We start from the raw sequence: 27,371 nt of genomic DNA, 5'->3' as shown, positions 1-27,371 counted from the left end.
CAACACAAGAAAGCCTTTCTTCTCTATTATTTTTGCATATTAAAAAAGGCAAGGGTTATTATTACCCAACAATGGAGACACCGTGGTCTTCCAGCATTTTTGTATGCGGAAATTAGCTAAAGGCAGAATGATAGGCCAAAGCAATGCAGACTGCCTCTCAAACTGCCAACATGCTTTTATTTTGCTCTGTGGTAAATTATAAGGCACTCAAATACATAGAACACACGTATTATGTATTGCATTGACAGGTATGCGTCTGTGGATATTTTATAATGCAAAAACAGGGTACTGATCAGGGGCGTAACTAGAAATCACAGGGCCCCATAGCAAAATTTTGAATGGGGCTCTGTGATTTCTAGTTATGCCCTTTGCAGAGCCCACCTGAGATCCCAACACAGCCCACCTGAGAGTGACCTTGCAGAGGCCACCATAGACTCTCTGCATAGGTCTGGGTCACTATGGTGATTATTCCGCCACTGGTACTGATTATCTTGTATCTGATCTATAGTGGACAATTACAGGATTGTGTGTTTAATCTAGTACTTAGGATCAACATAAATACAGAAGCTAGTAACAAGAAAGACATCAGCATTTCCAGATGGAATACAAAAGGCTACTGTATTAAGGACATATAGTACTGGAACATTCTGGTCCCATTGGTACTTTTCTAGAACCAAAGGGCTTGCTAACAGCTACTGCTGTTATTCCTTAAAAGCTATGTTTACCTTACAGACCATGTTTCATGTTACACCCATATTCATTTTACAGAATACAGATCTTCCTGTATATATCATAGATAAGTATACATAAACATAGAGACTAACATTGCACTACACGGCCATCTACAGCTCAAAAGACAATATTACATCTCTGAATGTCAGTAATACAATCAATAGGCTGTTGCATTTCCAACAATTTTGAGCTAGGATACCTACCAGCTGTCAGGTACAGTAACAAAGCCTGAAGGCCAGGCAACTGAATTCCACAACAATGTCTGACAGCGAAAAGTGTGTGAGGAGCTGAACATACACAGCTTAGCTCATTTTTGCTGTGTCTGTTATTGTGTCACAGTGTGTTTCTAATAAAATTGTGCAACCTTCATGGCACAACCTCTTAGCTCATCTGAGTGGTTTTGCCACAAATTGGGGCATATAACTGACAAAATCAAGAACAAAGGCGCAGAGAAGCGTTTGAAAATGCTGAAACATTAATAAACGTGACAACTGATGATTTATTTACAAATTCTACAGAACTAAGCAACACTCTTCAAAGCACATCAAAATTGTGTTACCAAACTATAAAATAAGCACTAAACACACAAAGTTGCTTGTACATCTCAGAAACAAGCATTGCTGCAAGGCACTGGGGTAAAGGCAGCAGCTTTCCAGCAAAGTATAGAAATAGTTTAGGTCAACATCTCTCATTTCACTTTAAATGGAGTTATGAGTTCTGACATTAGCTCTATCATTCATATATTGACAAAATTTGTATGTGATATTAAATACTACTAGCAAAGGATTGTCACTTCTACCTTGTTCACGTTGTTGATCTTTCTGCTCCATGGACACCAGTGCAGAAAAATGAGCTTGATCATAGGCCAGGACCAGTGGTGAGCAGTGACATCTATTAGGAGGGACTTCAAGAGGTAAGTAAATTCCACCAAATGGGATAGGTGCAAAGGCTGGAAAGCATAAATCGTGTTATAAATAATGTTATGAAACCATTTTGGTAGGTCACATGCTACTTAAACAATACCTATATACATGCTGCAAGAGACGATTGAAGCTAGTGTAAGAAATTATCTTTGTTGGACATAACAAGCAATCAGATCACAGGTTTGAGAATGAGAGCTAACATCTGATTGATTGATTGATAGGGTCAACATGTTTTTTTTTTTTACCAGGCATCTAGCAACCTGTAAGTATAAACCTAAAAGACTTTGACAAGAACAAGGCAAATGAAAGTTTCAATATTTAGGACAGCTCAGTGGGAGACAGGGAATTCCAATCAAAGGATATAAATAGGCCACGTCACTATATAACCCCAAGCACCGTCAGCTCAAATACATCACACGCAGTCATTTCTCAAGGACAAATGTCTATCTCTTTCTGCTCTTACATGACAAAGTGCCAAGTACATTCTACAAAGAGAGATAAAAATAATATTTATTTTCATTAAATCTTTTGGTGGTCAAGGATGAAGATCAACGATGCAAGGTAGGTCACCACTGTAATAAATGTAAGTGCCATTTCAAGGTAACCTTCATGCCTTTATTTTCCTAGCTCTATAGGTTGAACTCGATGGACTTGTGTCTTTTTTCAACCTAACTATGTAACTATATAACCTTCAGTAGTAGGTTTCCTAAGCTATTGACAGTCCTTGTAGTGTAAACTCTTGGGTAGTGAGTTGAGGCATTTTATTTTCAACTAAATGCCAATGTGTTTTTTTACAGCTGTCCAAACTACTACCTGCTTCTTTCTCCAATGGTCTCCACTCACCTTGTTGCTTTATCTTTAACTGCACAAAATTGCTAATGAAATAACTTGGTGTACTTACACTGGATACTAGTATACACTGAGTGGCCAGATTATTATGACCACCCCATCAGTACTTCGTTGGGCCACGAGATGACTTTGTTGGGCCGCCTCGTGACTCCACGAGATGTTGAAAGGTGATGCGAGGAATCTGGCACTGCACTGTTGCCCTTCTGTTGTCTTGTACCAGTCTTGCCACCCTCCGTTCTGCCCCAACATTGACTAGTCGCTGACGGCCACAATTCGCACGTTCAGACCCAGATTTTCAGCTGGCAGTCCAGTCTTTAAACACTTTAACAATGAGCCCCTCTTGAACATTTAACGAATTCTGCTGTTTTGCTGATACTCGCTCCATGGCTTGAGCGCCAACAATCATCCCACGTTCAAAGGCTGTTAAATCGCGTTGTTTACCCATATCTTCAGAAAAAAATCACTTCTACTGTCGTGGTAAACAACCTGCTTCCCTATTTATAATGGTCTGGCCCTCTAGCCACTTCAGCGCAAAATTATAGCTAATTATCGCTAATTTGCCCACAAACGTCAGGTGGTCATAATAAACTGGCAATACACTCAGTGTATTATTCAAGTTAATGATCAAGTGACAGCTGCTGCATGTAAACGCCTGCACACCGTATGTAATGGTATGTGATATGATTACATTAGGCTAGGAATCAATCACTCTCCCTGGACGCATCGATTGTGCATCTAGGGAGAGTGTTTTGTAATCACATATAAATCATATCACATGCCATTACATGTGGTGTGCAGGCGTTTAAAATATAATACAGAGCCCCCCCCCTCTCCTGCTTACCTTTTTGCATGGAGGAGGCTGTGAGGAGGCTCCATCCCTGGCGATTGATTGGTAAGGTCTGCTGCAGACCTCACTAATCAATCCGAGTGCCGGCACAGAAGCAGCTATGCGGTCTGCATCCGACAGAAATGCAGACTGTGTAGCTGACATGTCAGCTGGCTGCAGACCACATAGTACCGGCTCGTGGGCTGGTACTTTGAGACCACTGAAGTAGAGCATTGGAATAAATGTGTCTATGACATAATAATCTTTGCCAAGATGAACAAAAGGTTACAGGGATAAAAAAATTAATAAAATAGAAATGGTTCTTATGTGTACCTTCTCCTCCAGAGTCACGAAGCATTGTATCAGCCACAACAACTATTGGTCTTCTTAGTATATGAGCCAGGACAAAGACATGGAATTCTTCTAAACTTTCATACACTGGATCTTCTGCATTGTCCACTCTAGGGAAATATAATTAACAACTCTAAAACATAAATCAATATTTAGTTGTCTACGTTGTACTGCCTACTTTACATTTTGTCAAAAGATAACCTGTGAAAACGAATGTCATCAGTCTGCTGCCGGCAGGGGGAAGCATTAACTACTGCAACCAAACTGCAACATTGTAATTTTTCACAAAGTAAGAGAGTACAGCAGGGGGCGAACCTATGTCACACATGAACACAGACAAGAACTGTGCAGGTACCAGGATTGACATCACATCTCTGAACCAGCATCTCTGTCTAGTAAGTAAATGCTGACCCAGGACGATAGCACTGTCCTTCTGGAGAGAAAAGCAGAAGTCATTGTAAGTGGAAGTACTATGATCTCTGAAATGCAATAAAGTCCTGTAAGTTTTATACATTACTAACCATGCATGTACGTAATGTTATAGAACATATTTGATGATAGATCCACTTTAATCATTTTTAGTAGGTTCAGTACAAAGGTTTTCTGTGGGTTTCTTTTGTGGATGGGAAGCAAATGCTGTTAAACTGAATTCCATAGTGAGCAATTTCTAGTTTGTTGTCCAGAACACTTTCAAGTACACGTTCATCTACCATGATAAAAGATATAAGAACCACCCCTTGTATAAATAAACACTGATCACTGACTTCAGCCACATGCTCTCATTTAGTAGTAAATTACAGTGCCTTGCAAAAGTATTCACCTCTCTTGGTGTATTCCCTGTGCTATTGCAATACCACTTGGAAATAAAATGGATTTTGGGGGGTTTGTACCATGTGATGTACACAGTATGCCTACTACTTTGAAGGTGCAAAATATTTTTGATTGCGACATAAACAATAATTAGTGCAAAAAAAACAAAACTGTGTGCATTAGTATTCACCCCCCAAAAGTCAATACTTTCAGGAGCAATCATTTGCTGCAATTACAGCTGCATGTCTCTATTAGCTTAGCACATCTAGCCACTGGGTTTTTTGCCCAAGCAAAACTGCTCCAACTCTTTTGAGTCAGATGCGTTGCGTTGGTATACTGCAAGTTATGTCACAGATTCTCAACTGGATTGAGGTCTGGACTTTAACTAGGTCATCCGAAGGCAACACAATGCTTCCCTTTAAACTTCTGCAGTGTAGTTTTAGCTTGACGTTTAATATTATTAACCAGCTGGAAGGTGAATCTTTTGTCCTTAGACCACAAACTGAAAGGTAGCTTGCAGTGCCAGGCTGCTGTAAACAAAGCCAACAGGGTTTTGTCCTGTATGAAGAAGGGGATGTATTGCAGGGACAAGTCTATAATTTTGCCACTTTATAGATTATTGGTTCGACCTCATCTGGAGTACGCGGTCCAGTTCTGGTCACCAGTACTAAGAAAAGATGTCCTTGAGTTGGAAAAAGTCCAGCGGAGGGCAACCAAACTAATTAGGGGTATGGAGGACCAGAGCTACGAGACAAGGCTACTAAATTTAAACATGTTCACATTGGAGGTGAGGAGATTAAGGGGGGATATGATCTCCATGTACAAAATGTTCAATGGTGGTAGCAACATTAGCGATAAACTGTTTAAAATTAACTCCATTACAAAAACTAGAGGCCACCACCTAAAATTGGTGGAAAAAAAATTCCAGCACAAGGGGCGAAGGGGGTTCTTCACAGTAAGATCAGTTAGGGTCTGGAACTCACTGCCACAGGCGGTGATTTCAGCAAATAATGTGGAATTGTTCAAGAAACTTTTGGACGATTTCTTAAGGGACCGCAATATACAGGGGTACAGGTACTCCTAGAATGAGATCCTAATAGGTTGGACTTGATGGACTAATGTCTTTATTCAACCTCAAATACTATGTAACTATGTCCCAGTCTTAAATCTGTAGAAAAATGCAACAGGTTCTTTTCAAGATTGCCTTGTATTTAGTGCCATACATGTTTCCTTAAATCCTGACCAGTCTTCCAGTCCCTGCCATTGAAAAGCATTACCAAAGTAAAATGTTGCCACCACCATGCTTCACAGTGGGGATGGTGTTCTCATAGTGATGGGAAGGTTTGAGGTTGCACCACACATACCATTTCCCATGATGGCTATAAAGCTCAATTTTAGTCTCATCAGAGTAGAGAACCTTCCTCTAGTTTTTGTGGAGTCTGTGACAAGCTGTTTGGCGAACTCCAAATGCATAGTCTTATTGTTTCTTAGCAATGGCTTTTTTTTCTCACCACTCTTCCATAAAGCCCCACTCTGTGGAGTGTACAACTTAAAGTGCCTCCTATGGCAGATACTTCCATTTCTGCTGTAGTTATCTGCAGCTCATTCAGTGCTATCTTTGAGTTTTCGTTGTTGCATTTCTGATTAATGCCATTCTAGCCTGGCCTGTGAGTTTTGGTGGGCGGCCTTCTCGTCAGGTTTGTAGTGGCGCCATATTCTTTCCATTTTGTTATATTGGATTTAATGGCGCTCGGTGGGGTGTTCACATTTTTTTTTTTTATACCCCAACCCTGATCTGTACTTCTCCACAACTTTGTCTCTGATCTGCTGTTTGGAGAGCTCATTGGCCTTCATGATCCCGGCTTTGTGGTGTTGCAGACTCAGGGGCCTTTGAGAACAGGTGTATTTATACTGACATCATGTGACACTTTGATTGCAAACAGGTGGACCTTTACCAACTAATTATGGGACTTCTGAAGTTAATTGGTTGGCCCACATCTTATATAGGGGTTTAATAGCAAAGAGAGTGAATACTTATGCACTCTTAACATTTCTGTTTCTTGCACTAATTATTGTTTAGTTCACAATGAAAGTTATTTTGCATATACAAAGTGGTAGGCATGTTGTGTACATTACCTGATACAAACCCCCCCAAAATGTATTTTTACCCCAGGGTGTAATGCAATAAAACAGGAAAAACAACACGATGCACTGTACTTTTTCTCATAATGGAAAGTGGCATCTTCAAATTACTACTTCAGGACCACCCACTGTCAAAAAAATCTCCTGATCCTGAAGCCATGTTCTTGGTATCATTTTAAACAGCCGGCGATGGATGTTTAGATATAAGTGATCTGGCGGCTATATCGCCGCAGGATCGCTTGTACAGTGCAGCGGAATATGTGCCTCCCCTCCTCCGCCAGCACAGCAGGTCTTCCCTTACCGATCGGAGGGACATCAGCAAGATCTCTCCTCTGATCACTGGACCCAGAAGTGATGAGTATTACATCACTTCCGCTGTCACTGTGCACATTCTCCGGCTCCTGCAGCCAGGAAAATAAGCTGGTGAAGCAGATTGCTGCTTTATCAGCTTCTTTAGGGTCTCTAAGTGATATTAGGGGTGTGACAGACCCCTGATGTCTCCATAAAGAGGACCTCTCACATCATATTTGCTATAACATAGGGGGCTTGTTAACCCCCTATGTGATAGCAATAAAGTTTAAGTGTAAAAAAAAAAAGTAACAATTTTTTTTTAATAAATGCAAATTCTTTTAAAAGTCCCTCGCCCCCACGGCACACACATATAAGCACAAACACGCATCGGGTGTTAAACATTAAACTGATGAGCACTAAAAGCTTTTAAAGCCTCGCCTATGGGAATTTTTGGGTATTATAGTGTTTTGCGGACACAATTTAAAGGCTTAACTTTTATATTTTACAAAAAGATTGGGTATCATACTCTGTTTCTGCACGCTAAATTTAATTTTAGTGTATTTTATCCTAAATATGCTTGTTTGATAAACATTTGCGCAAATACCATGCGACATAAAAAACATTGCAACTAGCAATTTCTTTATTCTACAGGGCCTCTGCTACCAGAAAATCTATAATTGTTTGGGGTTAAGCTGTTTTCTAGCCAAAAAATCTGATGTCATCAAATATTAAGAAATTGCTCTGTACAGCAGATATGGAAAGAACACACAATATGCCAAGTAGGAATACTATACTATCCTTTAGGACACTCCTGGTAGACTCTGTGTGATGTATACAAATGTGACACTAATAGTTGCCGCACTACAAACAATTTGCAATTGCTCTTTGCACTATGAAATAAAGGTCGTGGTCTGAACAGCATGTGCTACTGCAGCTGCAGAGGAAGTCGCTCTACAACCCTAAACAGAGAGTAAAGTCAACAGGCTTTATAAAGAAAAGCATCATTATAGAATCTGCCCACAAGTAACAAAAGAGATTCTTAGAAATGTGGCTCCATAAGCAATCGCAGCACACTGGCCTTATTCATCATATACATCCATTAGTAAACTATTTATTTTCCCCACAAGGGTATGCCTGTTATATAATACAGCAGAACAATATTCTCCAGAGCCTGGTACACTCTTTATTACAGTTAATCGGAGGCATTTAAAAATACATTTTCCCTGAGATTTAATGAATGCATATATAATAGCTGCTGCTCAGCTAATTCTTTCAAGCAAGTGCAAATTGATTCAGAAAAAAAAAACATACAATCAGGAGGCAGATATTGAAAAGCAGAGCCGAGGCCAAGCAGGGTGTTTGATGGTAATCATGCTCCGCTGATTGCGTCTAAGGAATTCATTCAGCTGCTTCTGTCACTGGCTTCTTCCTGGTCCTAAACAATTCTACAAACATTGTTTGTGCCGGATATGCTACTGCATCTCTAACATCCACGCACTGAAAGCGGATCAAGACCACCAATCAGCATGATTAATTCTATGACTCAATGCTTAGTACTGCCAACTCATTCTTCTCAAGACAGGTATTAAAATGAGCCCATTAAGTGCTAAGCTATGGTCACGTTTTACTGATATTTAGGCAGGGTAGCTAAGGCCAAATGTGATTTTTTTTTACCAGAGACATCTATTTCTTCTTCAGAAAAGACGATTGATATACTGTATTATTCCAACACTAGATAATTCCTTGAATCATATTTGTAAAAATATAATTTTTTTCCGTATCAATAAAAATCAGCACATTGAAAAAGCTGATGTACAACTTTTGCCTAAATTTAGGATAAAGTGGTAAAAAATTTGTTCCTTTGCCAGATTTTTACTGTTGCCATTTTTATGTGGAGTTACAATCTATATCCTGTGCGTGATGTCGACAACCCTCCCTTAGGACAGGTTTAACCATTGGGCAAGGTAAACATCCTCTTAGGTGGAAGGTATGGGCTAAATTATCACCCTGCCTAATAGTCCCTTACCTTCCTCAAGCAGTTATGGATCCCATTTAAACAACATAGGGTTGCAGAACCTAACGATTACGCTGTTGGTGGGGAACATAGTAGTAAGAATAACTGTGGTCAAAGTGCGGTTTCTTAGACGTTGGTTAGGCTTACTACTGTAGGAGCATAGGGTCATTGCAGCTGTTGTGCTGGATGGGTTTTAACATTCTAATGCTTCTGATCCCAATCCATATTTGGTCAAATCCATAACTTTGTTCAACCAACTGCCTTGAATCCAATGTGGTCACTGTATTCTGCTATTTTAAAAAAAAGTTTATTTAAACATGTACAGGGACTGAAGCAGGCCAACACTTCCTCACCTTTTTTTTAACCATTTACCCTCTGCACCATTTCAATTACACAATTACTTCTGATCTAGTGATATACAGATACCAATCTTCCATGGACAAACTGCAGAAGCTGAATAGGTATAACCTCCAACTTCCACTGTTCCTCCTCCAGGATCTGTTGGCCTCAATATTATGTCTGTGTTTGCAAAGGTTTCCATCACACTGTAGCAACTATAAAGGCTTCCTACTAAGTGCTGCCCAATGGCATATTTGCTGCACCATGGATGGTAAACATGCGCTCCTGATGACAAGTGTTTTGCTTTCTGGATCACGAGTATAAGGCTAGCCATACCATTCATTGTTTTTCGTTCAACCCGCAGGATGAACGAAAAAAGTTGACCCGATTCGTCCATCAACACAAACAGCGTGCCGATCGAGGAATTCCACAGTTTACACGGCGGCACCTGTCAGATACCCGATTAGAGCGGGCAGCTCATTGGCTCTGAAACTTTTCCAGCCGACTCCTTCGATTAGCTGAACGAGGAATGCCGGCTGAAAGGGAGCCCACAGCCTTATACACTGGACAAATTTCGTCCAGTACATTAAAAACCAGCCGAAATTCGACCAGTGTATGGGCACCTTAAGGATAACATAAACTTGATGGTTTTCGGACAGCCTTTAATAGTAATTCCAGGCAATTCATTGAGCTGCTACAATAGTTGACTATACACAACTAGTGTGCAGAAGTCAGAAAGTTCACTCAGTTTAGCCTAATCTGAAATCTGGGAAAGCACACATGCCATATTGTCCATTACGGCACCAGTAGGAGTGCACTCCCTGACATCTGTAATGTTTATTTCTCTCTCTTTCTTCTTTATACACAATCAGCCTTGCAAGAAAGGTTAGACTCTGATGGGGGGGATGTGAGAAACATCTTAGCACTGCCATTTTCTGCGTGTATGAGGCAGCAAGGAATGTGTTCCAGCATCCCTAGCAGGAGAGTGCCAGGATCACTTAATAAAAGGGAATAGGGTAGACTGATGCAGTACAGCAATGTCTGGATAAAAGACCAAACAACTCTGGAGGTAGGGTAGGCTCCCTTGCATGAATCTCAATGTTGAATTTTTAATTGTGACTGAATTGTACCTCCAATAACTATAATTGTAACAAATAGAGGTAAATTATGAACCAAGATGTTAAATTCCGAATAGTTCCGTGTTACGATTTTTAACAATTCTTTTCATATTTTTGTGTTACAGGGATATAAAAATGTTGGCAATGATTTCCATTAAGGTTAGTCATTAACACTTTCCTAAGAGAAGTTGTCATACTGTGCAAATAATGCATTGTATACCTGCACCTTATGGCCAGACTTAACTCCTAGTCTGCTCTCCTCCTTGTGCTTCCCCTTTCTCATTCCTTCGCTGACACTGCCATCATCTCCTGTGCTTCTTCTGGGTCCAGGTCTTTTTTTTTTCAGCCATTGGTCACTGACTGATGATGTAACTGCCATGCATGTGTCATTCCAGCACCTGGCTCTACCTCACGGTATCCTACAGATGCAGGGATTTTACACTGCATTGGGCACATCAGTGTATAAATTAAAAAATAGCAGCAACAGAAAAAAGTTTTTTGGCAGAAGAGACATTCAAAGTCTCTTCTGTCATAAAATCCTACCTGTGAGCAATTTTTTTAAATTTTGAAAGCTAAAGTTTATTCTGGTTATAGTTTGCTTTCACTGGTTCCTATTGCCCCCCTCATCAATGTGGCGACAGTTTAAAATAAAACCGTTCTATTTTTATTACATTCCTAATTCTAAACCACACAGCCCTGATGCAAGCAGTGGACTGTTTCTTGGGTGGAGGTATGCAGATATCAAGATGCCTTGATGGGTGGATGCCAGTCTGGAGGAAATACAGCCTGGTTAGGATTATTCCTAGCCAGACTGTATTTGCATGCAGACTGCCCTAGGTAGCACCCACATGTGATGTTGAGCCCTCGTGTTCGAAAGAACTGAAATCCAATGAATGAAAGAGGTGGGCTCTATCTGACTTGCTGCAGCTTCTAATGCACATTGTGAGGAGTTAAGACTAAGGCCCCGTTCACACCTGAGCGTTTCACCACGCGTTCCTACGCTCTGTAAAACGCGCAACAGATGAAAACCCATGTTTGCCTATGGGCATGGTTCTCATCTGCGCGTTTTACCGCCCATTCGATCGCGTGGTAAAACGCCATACGCCCAAAGAAGTACATGAGCTTATTTGGAGCGTATTAACGCCCGTATCCCGCTGTTATCAGCCGGATACCCCCTCGGAAACTTGCGTTTGACGCACGTTTCTTTTACCGCAAATCGCGGTAGAACCGCGCGGTAAGAAACACGCCGCAAACGCGAGTTTCCAATACGCTGAGGTGTGAACCCAGCGTAACCATTTTCAGTACAACTGTGTATGACTGAAGCTAGTAACTAAATGTGTTATTTTGACGAAAAAAGTACTATTAAATTTGTCTATTTTACAGCACTCACTATAGAAACATAGGCTTGAACACACACACGCACTCTCTCTCTCTGCCAGAGATGCTGAATTTTAATCTATGCATCTACTATCTGCGGCACAGAGTGACATATGGAATTGCTCACAAAGCAGCATGTCTACCCGTATGATTGGAATAATAACAAATTTATATTCCAAGTAATTATCCATGATTCACTGTGAGCCATTGTTCTTTTATTTGACGAGCAGTTACTGCAGTGCTGTTCATTTTCAATTTGCAGTGCAGATTCATTTGCATGCAGTCAGGCTTTCCCCGACACTTGCACAAATGTCATTTAAAAATATCTGCTCAATTCAATAGCTGTTAAATGAGTTTCCTTGTGTGCTTTTAAAGTACCACTGCCATTAACCCTCACAACTCAGCGGCTGTAATTCTTGAAAAGCAAAATATGGATTAGGCTGGGAAGGCTGTTAAAGAGAATCTGTCACCTACAAAAAGGAGAGCAAGAGCATTCAGCAATTCACTAACATATGTGTAGAGATTCTGTCAGTATCTACAGTAATATCAAAATTTAATAATAATTTCAGTTTTGACTCAGTCATAATGCCCTACAGGATACCACTCCTCACAGATGTGATGAAGCTCAGAATGTTTTCTCTGCAAAGGCATCAAAGTTGAAAATAGCATTGCTGATTACTCACATGGGCAACATGACTTTAAAAAGCAAATGCCAATTGTGCAGTACCCAAGAATGATCCAATACACAAAAGATCTTACCTTACATGAATCAACAATTGAAATCATAGTACATAAAGAAACAGCTATACATACACACATACAAACATGAAAATGTTGCATCCCATCTGCTGAAGGGCTTTATATTATTTAACCCTGGCATTCATTTTCAGTATCTGGCAGTTCTGGTAAATACATTCCTACATTTGCTGGTGAATTCATATGAAGGCTTGAGAGTTCATTGCTCAAGCTACTTATTCCACTAGGGGACTGTTGCCTTGTCCCACGCCTTTTAGTATAGAGGGAAGGGCTTTCAAAGCACAAAATAATGTGAATATAATGGTTGCCTCCACAAATATAATATGTATTACAATATTAGGACACACCTAACACATTATAATGTTTTGATTTGGAAAATAAACATTCAGCATTCGAAAAACCCGGCACTCCAAATTAAAGCGGACCTTTACACTCAAAAATCAAATTCTACCAATGCATCCCTCTATGTATGATGATTAATAATAACGCAGATAGGTCAGGTGTAAAATGCTGTGATTATGAAAGACTTACACTTGCAGAGCATTCACTTCCTGCTTTGAAAGTGCTTCAGTTTGCCAACGCAATGCACACTGGGATTGTCTTGTCATCAGCAGAGCATTGCTGGGAAATCTCATCTGCAATCTCATGAGATCTCAGGGAAAGGCATTTTCCTCCCTGGAGATGATGTGCATGGTCACATGTCCTAGTCACATGTCTAGTCACATGTGCCAGATTTTCAGGAAGTAAAAGGAGAGCTAGTAATCTGCCCTTAGAAAACATGGCCACTGTCAGAAGACTGGAGAAGAAAAGAGAAATAAGATATGCAAAGAATAAAAAGCCGGCAATTATCTAGAATTATGTGTTTGTAGATTGTCGTTACTAAACATTTCTAAAGATGTGTTTGTTGTTATTTTAAAGATATGGGTAAAGGTCCACTTTAACCTGCACATGTAGGAAAGTCTTATCTTACCACCCAATAACTTAAATATTAATAAGCCTATCTGCATCTCAGAAATGATTTTGGCACTTTTCTGACAACTTAAAAAGTAGTATACAGCATTGAGAGTGTTGGTCGGTGACAGTTTCTTATACACCAGCCGCTTAAGTCTGCTTTACAAAGAGAAGCTTCCCCTGATAAAAGGAATACTGAAACATATTGGCTTGTTACCCTGGATTTTTATGATGAAGTAAATATTTCTGAACTCTTTAAACATTGGTGTGGCGCTCTTGATTCCTTCAATTTTTGCTTTTTGAGACCCTGTCATGTTTAAGAGCCACCCAGCCAGAGCCGTTGTGCTCTACAGTATAGACTCCACATTTTAAAGGAGAACTATGGGGTCAGGGCTTTTCCCCATAGTTCTCCTTAGGGTAACGGGAGGACACAAACTAGCGTCCTCCCGTCACCCTAGGCTCAGTATACCGCGAGCTACAGCTCGCGGTATACGGAGACACCGCAGCTGGAGCGGATCCCGACATCGATGTCGAGATCCGCCCAGCTGCGTGAGTGACAGCTGGCTCTGCCTATCTAGAGGCAGAGCCAGCTGTACCCGCCCCCTCCCCCGTCCGTTCCGCCAGTCAGCGCTGGCAGATCGGAGCGGGGAGAGGGGAATCCAGCCCCTCCCCCTGTCACGGCAGAGAGCCGTGACAGGATCGAGAGGTGAGCGAACCCGGTATGTGTTCGCTCACCTCCCGATCTACTGAGCCGACCTGTGACAGTCTCATTGGTCACAGGTCGGCTAGAACTATGAGGTGAGTGAAAAGCACTCACCTCATAGTTCTCCTTTAAAAGTATAGTAAGGGTGGACCAGCACCTCCCATCCATGTCCTTCAAACATGAAGCTGTTGGTTATACACAGAAGGAAACTGTGGACGGCAGGCAGCTGTTTTCAGCTCTTCCGGTTTTTAGAGCTGCAGGTGGACTGATGAAACAGCAGAGGGGTCACTGGGTGGGCATAACAGGCTGACAAGGTCTAGAGAAAGATATAATGTGCTGGAAAATCTGGAGATCCATCACCGCATTCCCAGAGCAGAAGCACAGGAAGTAGTATAAGCTTTGTACATCCTTCTTAATCAATTTGAGCCAAAAGCTGGTACCTTTGTTGTTTCCTTTCGGCACTGAATGGCCAGCCTTTGCCATATAGGTTTTGTTTTATTAGGATTTTGTTTAAAACCTAATCTCCAGCAACATATAAAAGTCACACGTTAATGCAGATCTGTACTCAACAATACATCATTAAATGTATTTGTTAAATGCAACCAGGGTAATTGATTTGGTATCTGCCTCTTGCAATCCTCTATACGGCAGCAATCACACTGGGAGAGGAAGGGGAAGAAGTAAAGCCAATCTGGTGCGCTGCATGAAAATGTGCTGGCAAGGAACATGCTAGTAGGAGGAGAGAGTAAAGAGATAAGCTTATCAGTCTTCTGTGTCCCCTAAGTGTCTAATAAACTTGGTGGTGGTAAAGAGAGAGGACACCACTGTAACCAATCTATAGTCTATAATTGTAACAGGGAAAGTGGTGTTCTGGCTGTTATGTGTGGCAGGGCTGTGTAAATCCCAGGACTTAATAGACGGGAAAAACAAATACGTTGGCAGGTAAAACATCTTTTCTATGTATTTATTCTGTGTATGTAGCCGTTTGTCTTGAGCTCAGTCTTAAATATAGACAATCAAGAGAGGATTAGAAGATTTTGGTCTTAGACCAGTGGTTCTCAACCTGTATAATGACCCACATTTATCATTGGTCATTAAGTAGCAACCCACGTTGCCCTGCATGGCGTTGTAATACCACATGTTCCAATGCAAGCGATCAAACTGTGGGTGGGAGGTGTGTTTGTGGTGCCATTCAAATGAATGGCAACGCAATACACCTCCCGCACCAGAATATACAGTAGGTGCGATTACGTGGTAGTTTGCAATGAAAACACTGACAGACGCACACAACCGCAGACACAATCTCACACATACACACTCCAAAAACATTTTAGGGGTTCAGAGTGGGCTGCTGTGCTGTGATGGAGCTCCATCCATATGTGCTTTGTTTGTACAATTCTCTTGCACACCCTGTAGAGGTGCCAGGAACCAGATTGTGATGTCAATATGGATGGAGCTCCCTCACGGCCATATCCCCAGCCCACCCCACTCCCACCTCAAACTGACACTTGCCGCCAGGCAGCATATTTTGAATGGCTGCTGGGCACCAGAACTGACAGTTATGTACTATGGGGGAGGCTGAGGATCCTCTCACCTAATGCAGTTGAAGGCATGAGACCCACTGAACATGGGGTCGTGACCCACCAGTTGAGAACCACGGCCTTAGACTATACATTGTTGAAAAGAATGTTTTTTTCCAGACATTATGTTATTTTAAGTATGTATTAGTTAAAACTTACCCACCACCAGAGCCTCCATTCTTGCTAAAGTGTGTCCGAGGCTCACTAGATGCCAGTTTGAGAAGCTCGTTCCACTCTCGCTCCCATTCATCCTCTGTGTAAACCAGTCCGGACTGTACAGGGCAAAAATAGAGATAATTTTGAATATATATGCTGCAAAAAGAAATATATTATCTTTAGTTCTGTCTAGTCCCACTACTGTTGTATATTTTCAGTTATCTTTTGTAAATATAATATTCCAATAGAAGACCTTGGGCCAAAAGCCAGACATCTTTTACGCACAGAGTGGTACAGTGTAAAGACTGATAGCACGATGGTACTTATTTGTACTGATCGTATGTTGGGCCTTGCTTAGCTTTTGTTAAGGTGCCATGTGATACAGGGGGGTTATTTAAAAGAGAACTATGGGGTAAGTTTTTCCCCATAGTTCTCTTAAGGGTCACAGGAGGACATATACTAGCGTGCTCCCGTGACCCAAAGCTCAAAATTCAAAAGTTAGGAGGCAGCTTTCATTTGTAAGGAGCACACAGAGCTCTTGGGATTTGTACATCTGTTTTAATGTACAATTTTGTTTTTATAAATATAAATAAAGGGATGCACAGATACCAGTTTTGCGAGTACGAGTACTGATACATTTTTGTTTATTGTCATGCGACAGTTTTTCTAAAACAATACAGATAATGATTTCAGGACAGTGGTGGAGTGCCAGAGCAAGGTCCCAGATGCAACCGCTGCAACCCTGGTACTTCTCATGAAAATGCCAAGTATCGGCATTGGTACTCGAAAACTATCGGTGCATCCCTAATATCAAACATACTTAAGGAGCTGCTCCGCGCTGCTTCGCCTGCAGTGTGTCACGGCCTTCAGCCTGAAAAAAGAAAACTAATGCAGCCACCACATCTAAGATCTGGTATACTGCAATATATTACATTTTGGTTCTTGGGTTCAGATATACTTTATTGGACTTTCAGAAAAAAACTGCACAGATCTTTTAAGAAGCAATGTTCCCTAATGCAGATCATCAGAGCCTATCAGGCAATGCATTTCTGACTGAAATCATTAATGCCTAATACAATGGCCTACTGAGCCTAATTCAGCCAATCACTGTCCATGAACTGATACTTTGCTTAAAAGTTAAGCCAAGTATACAGAGTTATAATTCCTTCGTTCATCTGAGGGCTGCATTAGGAAAATATAATGGACTTCTCCATCCATGCTGAACAGTGTGGATGAACGAATCTCTCGTCGACTGCTGTCAGAATACCCGAAAGGTGTTTTCAACTGATTGGCTGCAAGACCATTCAGCTGAAGATTAGTCAACATGTTCCTTCAGCAAAAGTCGATCTAATGATTGACTTCTCCTGATGGAATAGAGTCAAAATGCAATTTTTCATGTGCTGATGGAATCACTGACAATAGATGCTGCTTGATGTTTAAAAGTTTTAGTTTCCTGCAGAATTAGCTGGTCCCCTGAGTAATGGCTGATATCCTGTTTAAGGGCCAGTTCACACCATCATCAGTGCATTCCATCATGGTTAGTGGCCGGAACGCACTGGATTGCATAGTAGAAGCCTCCCTGCATTCTGGGGCGTGGCGGTGCCATTTGAGTCAATGGCACTGCAGACACACCTGCTGCCTGCAGTGGAATCACCCGCACCCTCAAATCCCGCAGTCCGATCGCAAAAAATAGTGCATGCACTATTTTTTGCGGTCACACTGGACCGGAACATGGGCATTGCTGTGCCATGTGTTCTGGTCCAGGCGATCGCACTGTGGGCAGGGGGGTGTCTGCTGTGCCATTGACTCGAACGGCACCGCCATGCCCCAGAATGCCGGAACACACTGGAGATGGTGTGAACCGACCCTTAGGGTGGCTCTTTTCCCTTCCAGGGTCCTATGGAGACACCCTTGTGTGTGCTAGTAAACTCTAAGTGTCTCCACAAACACAAAGCAAGGCAATCCACTACCACGATCCCTTCTCCCCTCTTCTCCTTCCTCCAAGTTAGTAGATGGAAAGCTGCTGGACACTAAGCTCCCTTGTGATCTTGTACTGGACAGGATGTTCACGGAAGCCAAGCTAAGAGAGTTTGAGCCAGATGTTTTGAACTGTGATGACTGTAAGTGCTTGGACAACAATGTAAATTGTTTGCATGGCACATTTAAAAAATGTATCCATTTTTCCTTGGTTGAAAAATGATTTACTTACATTATATCCAATCTCCCATTTCCCATACTAATATACTGCCCTGTCTTACTAATTATCAATATGATTTTTCTGCTTAAAATTACTTCTATAATTGTGATCATCATTCAAGTTTCCTATGTTACCCTTGCACTGGGGGGCAGCAGTTTATCTTCTATTACAGGAAATACCAGGGGAACGGTTTCATTTATATATGGTTCTGATATCACTAACCCCATACTTGATACCTGTGATATTGAATGCCTTTCCAAGACATAGCTGCTGTTCAGGGTTATCTCAGGGTGACCTTGGAAGGCCTTTAAAAAGGCTCTAGAGCTTTTTGTCATGAAGAATAAGAACAAATACATAAAAATGAAATGCAGACTATTCCACTAGAGCCTAATCAGAGTGTCCTGTAAGATCAGAGCTGGTTGCCCTGGACAGTTATCAGCATGTAATGTCTCATGTGACAGCAAAGCGCTTATAACAAGGTACTAGAAGACACCTTTATGGGCTCAGCAGCAGGAGTTTAAACAGACAGACACTAATACCTCCTTGTTCTGCTGTGTCTGCTGCCACCTCCATCTCCTCTTCAGTGCCTCTCTCTCTGCGCCACTTCTCATCATGGTATAAAGAGCTTTCCTCAGAACAAGGTCTCGGTCATGAAATCCCCACATCCCTAAGAGACAAGACACAAGCAGTGAGGCAGACAACGTACTGATAAGTACAAAGCCTATTCCATCAGTGAAACCAAGAAGGGACAAGCATCTATCTGATTCCTATTAATCCCTGAAGGTGTTATATTCCACTGCTTCCTTCTGAACCAATAAAAGAAATATGAATGGTGTTAATAAAAGAGTGCATCAAGTAGGAACAGTTTATATGTGCTTCTCCAGTTATATAACAATGCTGAACAAAAAGCAATGGTGAAAAATTACAGAACACAAAGAAAGCAATATGCAATTGGCCTTTAAAGGTTTAGATTGACTAACGAAAGCAGATTTTTGATTGACTGCTAGAGGTTATCAAACATAACTACTTCTCAAAAGGAAAGACCAACGCACGTTCAATAAGCATATGTTAAACTCAATTCAGGAAGCATTACACAAGGATAATTTTTAACCATGGGACTATAATTTTCAATTCTCTCCAGGCTTAGCTGAAAATAACTGTCACTTGACATAAAAGTGACATTAAACTCAAAATGTTGTTTAACTATTTCAAATGCTGAATAAATCACATAAAATAGATGCTGTTCTTTGATGTTTCAAAGTTTTAGATTCCCACAGAATCAGCTGGTCCCCTTAGCACTGGTTCTGATATTTTGTTTTAGGGTGGTTCCTTTCCCTTGCAGGGTCCTATGGATTGTGTGTGCTAGTAAGGTGTGCTTCTCTATAAACATGGGCACAACAAGGCAAGGCCCTCCCCTGCCCAATACTCCTCCTTCCTCCCTTCTCCAAGCTAGTAGATGAAGAGCTGCTGAAGACTGTGCTGCTCCTTGTGATCCTATACTGGCCAGGAAGTTCAGGGAAGCCGAGCTGAGAGAGCTGGAGCCAGTTGTTCGGAAACATGATGACGGTAAGTGTTTGGGCAAAAATGTAAAGAAAAACTTTGCTGGGCAATGTATATTTGTTTGATCTGGATTCATTATAATCATAATTAATGTAAAAAAAAGTAAAACAAAGAATACCTTAAGAATTCTTATCCTGGTGTTTTAGCTTGGTGAATTGAGCCACTTGTGAGTTATTATTGTGTACCCTAAAGTCATTTTCAATGTGACTATTACATTTCTACATGCATTTTTCTTATTGTAATCTAAATGTAAAGATTTGTAGATTAGTCACCGGAGACAGGTCAGCTATTACAATGACTTTGCCCAACTAACTTATGTAAAGATACAAAATCAAAGGGAGTGTATTCTTTTCAATTAGTCGACCAGTTTGTGAAACAGAGCAGTAAAGTACAACCACTATGTAGCACTACAAGGCAGGAAACAGAGCCTGCATATTTAATAGGAACACGGTTTTCAAAAACATCAACACATTGATAAGAATTCTTATATCAAGTTGACCTTTTTTAAATGTATACCTAAAAACATGCTGATAAAACTACACATTCCATTTAACCTACTAATACATATGCTCACATGTGGTAGTTACGGAAATATATTTTAAACAGCACATACATCTAATTTTACATACACCTATAGATTATCTGCATATTTTCTACAGTCAAATGGAAATTTGCACCACATTCCTCCATTTACACTAAACTGTGTGGATGGAGGAATCTCCCACTGGGCTTCAGTATCTTGCTTCAGTATCTTGCTAGTCGGCCTGGCTGGCTCTCAAAATACCTGAACAATCTGATTGGATGCTGGCATTGTTCAGGTATTTTGACAGCCAGCGGGGCCAGCTAGCAAGATACTGAAGCTTGGCCCAGAGGGAGATTCCTCCATCCACACAGTTTAGCGTAAATGGAGGTCAGGATGGGACATTAGCAGGGTAGTAGGTCAGGATGGGACATTAGCAGGGTAGTAGGATGGGACATTAGCAGGGTAGTAGGATGGGACATTAGCAGGGTAGTAGGATGGGACATTAGCAGGGTAGTAGGATGGGACATTAGCAGGGTAGTAGGATGGGACATTAGCAGGGTAGTAGGATGGGACATTAGCAGGGTAGTAGGATGGGACATTAGCAGGGTAGTAGGATGGGACATTAGCAGGGTAGTAGGATGGGACATTAGCAGGGTAGTAGGATGGGACATTAGCAGGGTAGTAGGATGGGACATTAGCAGGGTAGTAGGATGGGACATTAGCAGGGTAGTAGGATGGGACATTAGCAGGGTAGTAGGATGGGACATTAGCAGGGTAGTAGGATGGGACATTAGCAGGGTAGTAGGATGGGACATTAGCAGGGTAGTAGGATGGGACATTAGCAGGGTAGTAGGATGGGACATTAGCAGGGTAGTAGGATGGGACATTAGCAGGGTAGTAGGATGGGACATTAGCAGGGTAGTAGGATGGGACATTAGCAGGGTAGTAGGATGGGACATTAGCAGGGTAGTAGGATGGGACATTAGCAGGGTAGTAGGATGGGACATTAGCAGGGTAGTAGGATGGGACATTAGCAGGGTAGTAGGATGGGACATTAGCAGGGTAGTAGGATGGGACATTAGCAGGGTAGTAGGATGGGACATTAGCAGGGTAGTAGGATGGGACATTAGCAGGGTAGTAGGATGGGACATTAGCAGGGTAGTAGGATGGGACATTAGCAGGGTAGTAGGATGGGACATTAGCAGGGTAGTAGGATGGGACATTAGCAGGGTAGTAGGATGGGACATTAGCAGGGTAGTAGGATGGGACATTAGCAGGGTAGTAGGATGGGACATTAGCAGGGTAGTAGGATGGGACATTAGCAGGGTAGTAGGATGGGACATTAGCAGGGTAGTAGGATGGGACATTAGCAGGGTAGTAGGATGGGACATTAGCAGGGTAGTAGGATGGGACATTAGCAGGGTAGTAGGATGGGACATTAGCAGGGTAGTAGGATGGGACATTAGCAGGGTAGTAGGATGGGACATTAGCAGGGTAGTAGGATGGGACATTAGCAGGGTAGTAGGATGGGACATTAGCAGGGTAGTAGGATGGGACATTAGCAGGGTAGTAGGATGGGACATTAGCAGGGTAGTAGGATGGGACATTAGCAGGGTAGTAGGATGGGACATTAGCAGGGTAGTAGGATGGGACATTAGCAGGGTAGTAGGATGGGACATTAGCAGGGTAGTAGGATGGGACATTAGCAGGGTAGTAGGATGGGACATTAGCAGGGTAGTAGGATGGGACATTAGCAGGGTAGTAGGATGGGACATTAGCAGGGTAGTAGGATGGGACATTAGCAGGGTAGTAGGATGGGACATTAGCAGGGTAGTAGGATGGGACATTAGCAGGGTAGTAGGATGGGACATTAGCAGGGTAGTAGGATGGGACATTAGCAGGGTAGTAGGATGGGACATTAGCAGGGTAGTAGGATGGGACATTAGCAGGGTAGTAGGATGGGACATTAGCAGGGTAGTAGGATGGGACATTAGCAGGGTAGTAGGATGGGACATTAGCAGGGTAGTAGGATGGGACATTAGCAGGGTAGTAGGATGGGACATTAGCAGGGTAGTAGGATGGGACATTAGCAGGGTAGTAGGATGGGACATTAGCAGGGTAGTAGGATGGGACATTAGCAGGGTAGTAGGATGGGACATTAGCAGGGTAGTAGGATGGGACATTAGCAGGGTAGTAGGATGGGACATTAGCAGGGTAGTAGGATGGGACATTAGCAGGGTAGTAGGATGGGACATTAGCAGGGTAGTAGGTCAGGATGGGACATTAGCAGGGTAGTAGGATGGGACATTAGCAGGGTAGTAGGTCAGGATGGAATGTTAGCAGGGTAATAGGTCAGGAATGGATGTCAGTCATGATTCCCACACTCATGCCATTTTCAGACAATTGTATGACGGTTATGAAAGTTTGGGGTTTTAGCTATAGAAGATAATAAGATCAGCATGTTAGCTGTTGATGGGAGTTAAAAGGACTTAGGATGGTAAGGCTGGCTATACACTTGTAGATTCTCATACAGATGTTTATACAAAAAATGCAATTCAAAACTTTTTATAATGGCCACTGACTTGATGAATTCCGCTTGCAATTTAAAGGGTTATTTAAAGGGTGAAGGGTTTGGAGATGGCAGGAGAAGTGAACAATCTAGGACAACATAGCCGATTTGGAAAAATTCTCCAATTCAACTCACTTTCCAGTTCAGCTATGTTGTCCTAGGTTGTTCACTTCTCCTGCCTTCTCTAAATTCTTCACCCTTTTGTGAATAGTCCTGTTAATTTGTATCAATTTTGAAACCAACAGTTTTCTGAATGAAAACCACAATCATTGTTAGAATTTTGTTCATTCAAGAACAAATTCAATCCTGCACCTTCGATTTATTGGTCACTATGGTCTAAAACGATCAATGATTAACCATTAGAAAATTGAACTAAGATTTCAAAAACATTTTTTTCTAATGAATTTCTATTGGTATAGGACCAACTTTAGTTTGCACAAGTAGATGCAGAACTGAAGCCCAGAGGGGCTCCGTTTCATATCCAGCACTGGGGACATGGTATACAAAAAACAAAACAAAAACATATATATATATATATATTACACATTTACAACAATAACTGTGTTCATTACTGGATTCAAATAAACGACAGATGCAGGCATAGGTTCATGACAGTAGTAGCTATAAACTAGGCTCTCAAACAAAACAAAGACCCATACGTTACCTAAAGAAGCAGCATGAAGTAAACAGTTTCCATCTCCAGTTGTTGCTAAAGGCAGAAGACGTTTACAGCTTGAGCATGTTGTAGACCACCAGTTCAGCCTCCCTAGGATAAAAGGAAGAGAACATTAAACAGGAGGAACAGCTTGGTACTGCCCATGTTGTTGCAAGATCAGCCTTTCCACTGGTGTCTAATCATTTGAATAATAAAGAACTATTGCAGAAAACTGTGAATTGCAAATATTTATTGTACTGTTTTAAAAAATTGGTCAATATACACAATACCAGTGGGATTGTTTGGGGTTATCTGTTAAAGTTAAATCCAGATTTCAGCTAAAACTATTTTTTTTTTTTAGTTCTGGGTAGGGTGTAGGAATCTCTGTCAATTTTAAAATTTTTATATAAGGGTTAGTGCTTGGAGCTAAAAAGTAACAAGTAAATTGTAGATAGCAAGGCTATGAGGGCTCATTGCACAGGCACTACCAGCGTTAAAGAGGATTGTGAGTGGACAATGTAAACAAAGCCAGGGCTATCATCCTGAGGTAAGAACTTTTAGGGGGCTTAGGCCACTTTCACACGGGCTGATCAGTAGTTTTCTCCATCTTGCTATGGAAGAAAGAACTAAAACTGCCAGACCCCATATCGGTCTATGGGGAGTCAGATGTAAACAGACATGTGTCCGTTTACATCAGATTACCCCCAATCCAGCAAAAACAGAACACTGTTCCACTTGTTTTTCCCAACGTGGTCGGAATCGGGGGTAACCGGGTGTAAACAGATGATATAGACTAGCACTGGGCATCTGATTGGATTGACCTGAAAAACTGACAGGCGGGCCCCGATTCGACCGCCTGCGTGAAAGGGGTTCTAGAAAGATTCGCTCAACAGGGCTAGGGAGAAGGCAAACCGCCAACAAAAAAAAATCAGTGTTTGAATATAATATCTGAGCAAGACACGGCATAGAGAACAGGAGAGTTGGAGCTGCCTTCTTCACCACCCTCTAAGAGTGCTTATTCCCCCCTCTGTTTCTAAGGGGATTATTCACAAAGCTGACGAAGGCAGCCAAGTGAATAACCCAGCCGAAGTGAAGTGAGCCGAATGCTGTTCGGCTATTCACCTCTGGCTTGCACGACTGATTTCACCCGTACATCGGCTAAAATCAGCCATACATTGGCTGCCTTCAGTCATCCGAACATGCTCTGCATGTTTGGCTCAGCCGAAGTGCAGAAGGAGTTCGACTCAGCCAATCCAACATCTGGATCGGCTCAGGCAGCTCACTCGCTGCCGTTCGCCCCAACGGCAGTAAGTGAATAGCCTTCGAGGTACCGAGCAGAATAGAAAGTAAGTGAAATGAATAAAAATAAAAAAAAAGTTGAACAATTATTTTAAAATGTAAGAAAATAGGAAAATGTTAAAAAAAACATTACAAATAGTTTAAAGAAAAAACAAAAAAACGCAAGCAAAGATGTTGGCAAAAGAAAAACAATTGGGCGAAGCTAGCAAAGACAGCTAGCTCCGCTCAACTGTTTTTTATTGGCCGGCACTTGCCAGAGTCTTCTAGCAGGTCCCAGTCAATGAATAACAACCGGGCGGAGCCGGCCGTGACGTCACTGCCGGCCCCGCCCAGTTGTTATTGTTCAATGACAGTTCAATGTCCCCAGGTCATTTGGGGAAGCTGATCTGTCACTACAACTGGGTGGAGCGAGCTGTGAGATCACGGCTGGCTCCGATCAGCTGTCATTTGCGTGGAGATCGGTCAGCTGCGGCCGATCTTTCTCCACGCTTCGGCTGACACTTCGGCTCGGTCGAGCCGAAGCATATGCCTTCGGCTCGGCTGAGCCGCTTGGCTGCTGTATGGGCTAATAGCCTGTACAGCAGCCCTTCGGTTCGACTGAACCGAAGGGCAGAGGCGGCTGAAGAGAGCCGAAGGATCAGCCGAAGCTCAGCTGGATCCTTCAGCTCATTAGTGAATAACCCTCTAACAGAGAAGCGATTCGGCAGTTCAGGTAAGTTCAGTTACCTAGAGGTGCCCGCCTCATGAGGCATGACTACACAGTGATTCTGTCAGGCAAAGTTTCAATAATTCTGAGTAGTGTTAGAGCTTGCTGTTGTGTCCCACCTCCCCACATTCCTTTTTGGCCCACTTCAGTCTTCAATAGAAATTTGTAGGAGGCAGAAAGGGGCAGGCAAGCTTTGATGCGGATGGGCCAGAGCTTTCACTGTCCAAATAGCTCAACATTTGCTTATAACCGCAGGTTCTTCAGGATGGTACAGGTTTATGCAGGGACTTTAATGTGTCTGCACTTTATATCTGAAGGAGTTTACATTTTTTTAGAGAGTCTCCTTAGGAACTGTGACTACCCCTTTTCTATATGTGTTGAACCACTTTCTTTCCTAGTGTGTATGCATTTTTAATGTGTTGTTCATCCACATCTTTTTTTTTTCTTTTTACTGTTAATGGTAATAAATTTTTCAATGCGAAGCCTGCAGTAAACTGAAATGAGATTGGTTGCTAAGGGTTACTGTCCTTTGCAGATCATCACAGCTCTTTGTCTCGTGTACTCTGCATGCAGTGTGCCGCTGTGTTGTACTGGGACTGCGTACAGATCAATAAGTCATTTCTTTCTTTGTGGTTAAGGTAAAGACCTGCCATAAAACTTACAAAGCCCTAAATACAAATTGTTTCCTATAATCTGGTCTACATTTGAATCCATTTATAATTTCTGAAGTGGAAGGAAGCAATCGATAACCTTGCTGCCCAGGCATGTGATTCTCAAGTTCAAGGAATAAAAAATATAGTTGGATTTCTCCGTTTTGCTTCGTCAGCTGAAGAAGGGATAGAGTATCCCAGATACCGGTTGTGGTGCAGTTTAACCACAAATCGTTTCTAGACCTGCACTTACACCCGGGCATGTGGTGTTCTTATTGAAAACTATTTTCTTCAGGGCAAACCTCATATGATAAAGTGTTTAAGGACAAATGAGAGACTGCTATGCAATTAGGGTCTTGGTACAATGCCTATGGATGGGGTGTATATGGCACTGCTTACGGTATGCATGGATCATAAAGGAATGCAGTTGGCACTGTTCTCGGTAACATACAATATATTTTTTCTTGGTTTAACCCAATGGGCCTTAAAGGAAGCTTTCCTCGTATGCAGGAATGCATGAAGTATATAGTATGCAGGCTGCCATGTCAGATTTCTCATTCTGCAAATTTTGGCTGTCTCTCTGTCATGTAGATTTTTTTTGCTTCAGTACTTTGAGTTGCTAACTCAGAACAATACTGTGATATGGCCTTTTAAATTTACTCTGATTTTCTTTACCTGCATACTTGCAGTGCAATTATCAAAGCCAGGGGATCAGCAAATTAGTTATTTGTGATCATTTTTTTTTTAAAAAGGTCAGCAATGGCAGCCCCCTAATTTTTTCCCAGGAAAGGTTACTTTAACACAATACAGGCTAGCATTTCAGAAGGAAAATTCCAAGTAATTACATTACTAAATACTAACAGCTAAGTGGACATTTTTAAATGTATAGCTCTCTAAATCTTTATTATAGTTTTTTACCTTAAAAATCATAGGGTATGGACATTCAGTAACATGAACGAGAGGTAGCATGAATTAACTAATAGTGCGGTGACGCCACTGCATTGAAGTTTCTCCATTCACAGATCCTCTTAAAGGACCTGGGAATGGATGATGTGGCTGTGTATAAACCATGTTTCATTATACCCAGAATTAGTTGGATAACACAATTTATATTCAGAGGAGATCATTTTGTGATGAGGGCAACACAACACGGTGCTCTCATATAAAAAGTGAAAAATTAATCTGGTGCATATAATAACAAAGAAGAACTCTCTGGCTTTTGCACGATAGGATATTAAAAGCTGAAGATCATCTTGGGAGTCTAGGTAATAAAGTCTTTGGGATGGATATGCTC

At 41.7% G+C, this 27,371-nt stretch overlaps 1 protein-coding gene across 2 annotated transcripts in view; it reads right to left on the bottom strand.

Moving 5' to 3' along the window:
- Positions 1-27,371, bottom strand: part of OTUD7A (OTU deubiquitinase 7A) — a 117,968-nt gene that overhangs the window by 17,340 nt on the left and 73,257 nt on the right. The window contains exons 5-9 of one of the 2 annotated variants that reach the window (XM_018552276.1): positions 23,432-23,533; positions 18,655-18,782; positions 15,922-16,034; positions 3,664-3,791; positions 1,532-1,681 (exon numbers count right to left, since the gene is read on the bottom strand). In XM_018552276.1, coding sequence (XP_018407778.1) covers positions 1,532-1,681; positions 3,664-3,791; positions 15,922-16,034; positions 18,655-18,782; positions 23,432-23,533 — 621 coding nt within the window. The remainder of the gene's footprint in view (positions 1-1,531; positions 1,682-3,663; positions 3,792-15,921; positions 16,035-18,654; positions 18,783-23,431; positions 23,534-27,371) is intronic. The other variant, XM_018552277.1, reaches the window with a different exon arrangement.

This window comes from Nanorana parkeri, unplaced genomic scaffold (genome assembly GCF_000935625.1).
Source record: "Nanorana parkeri isolate BGI_ZX_2015 unplaced genomic scaffold, ASM93562v1 scaffold82, whole genome shotgun sequence".
Taxonomy (NCBI): Eukaryota; Metazoa; Chordata; class Amphibia; order Anura; family Dicroglossidae; genus Nanorana; species Nanorana parkeri.
The sequence above is the reverse complement of the archived record's forward strand: the minus strand, read 5'-3'. Positions and strand labels throughout refer to the sequence as shown.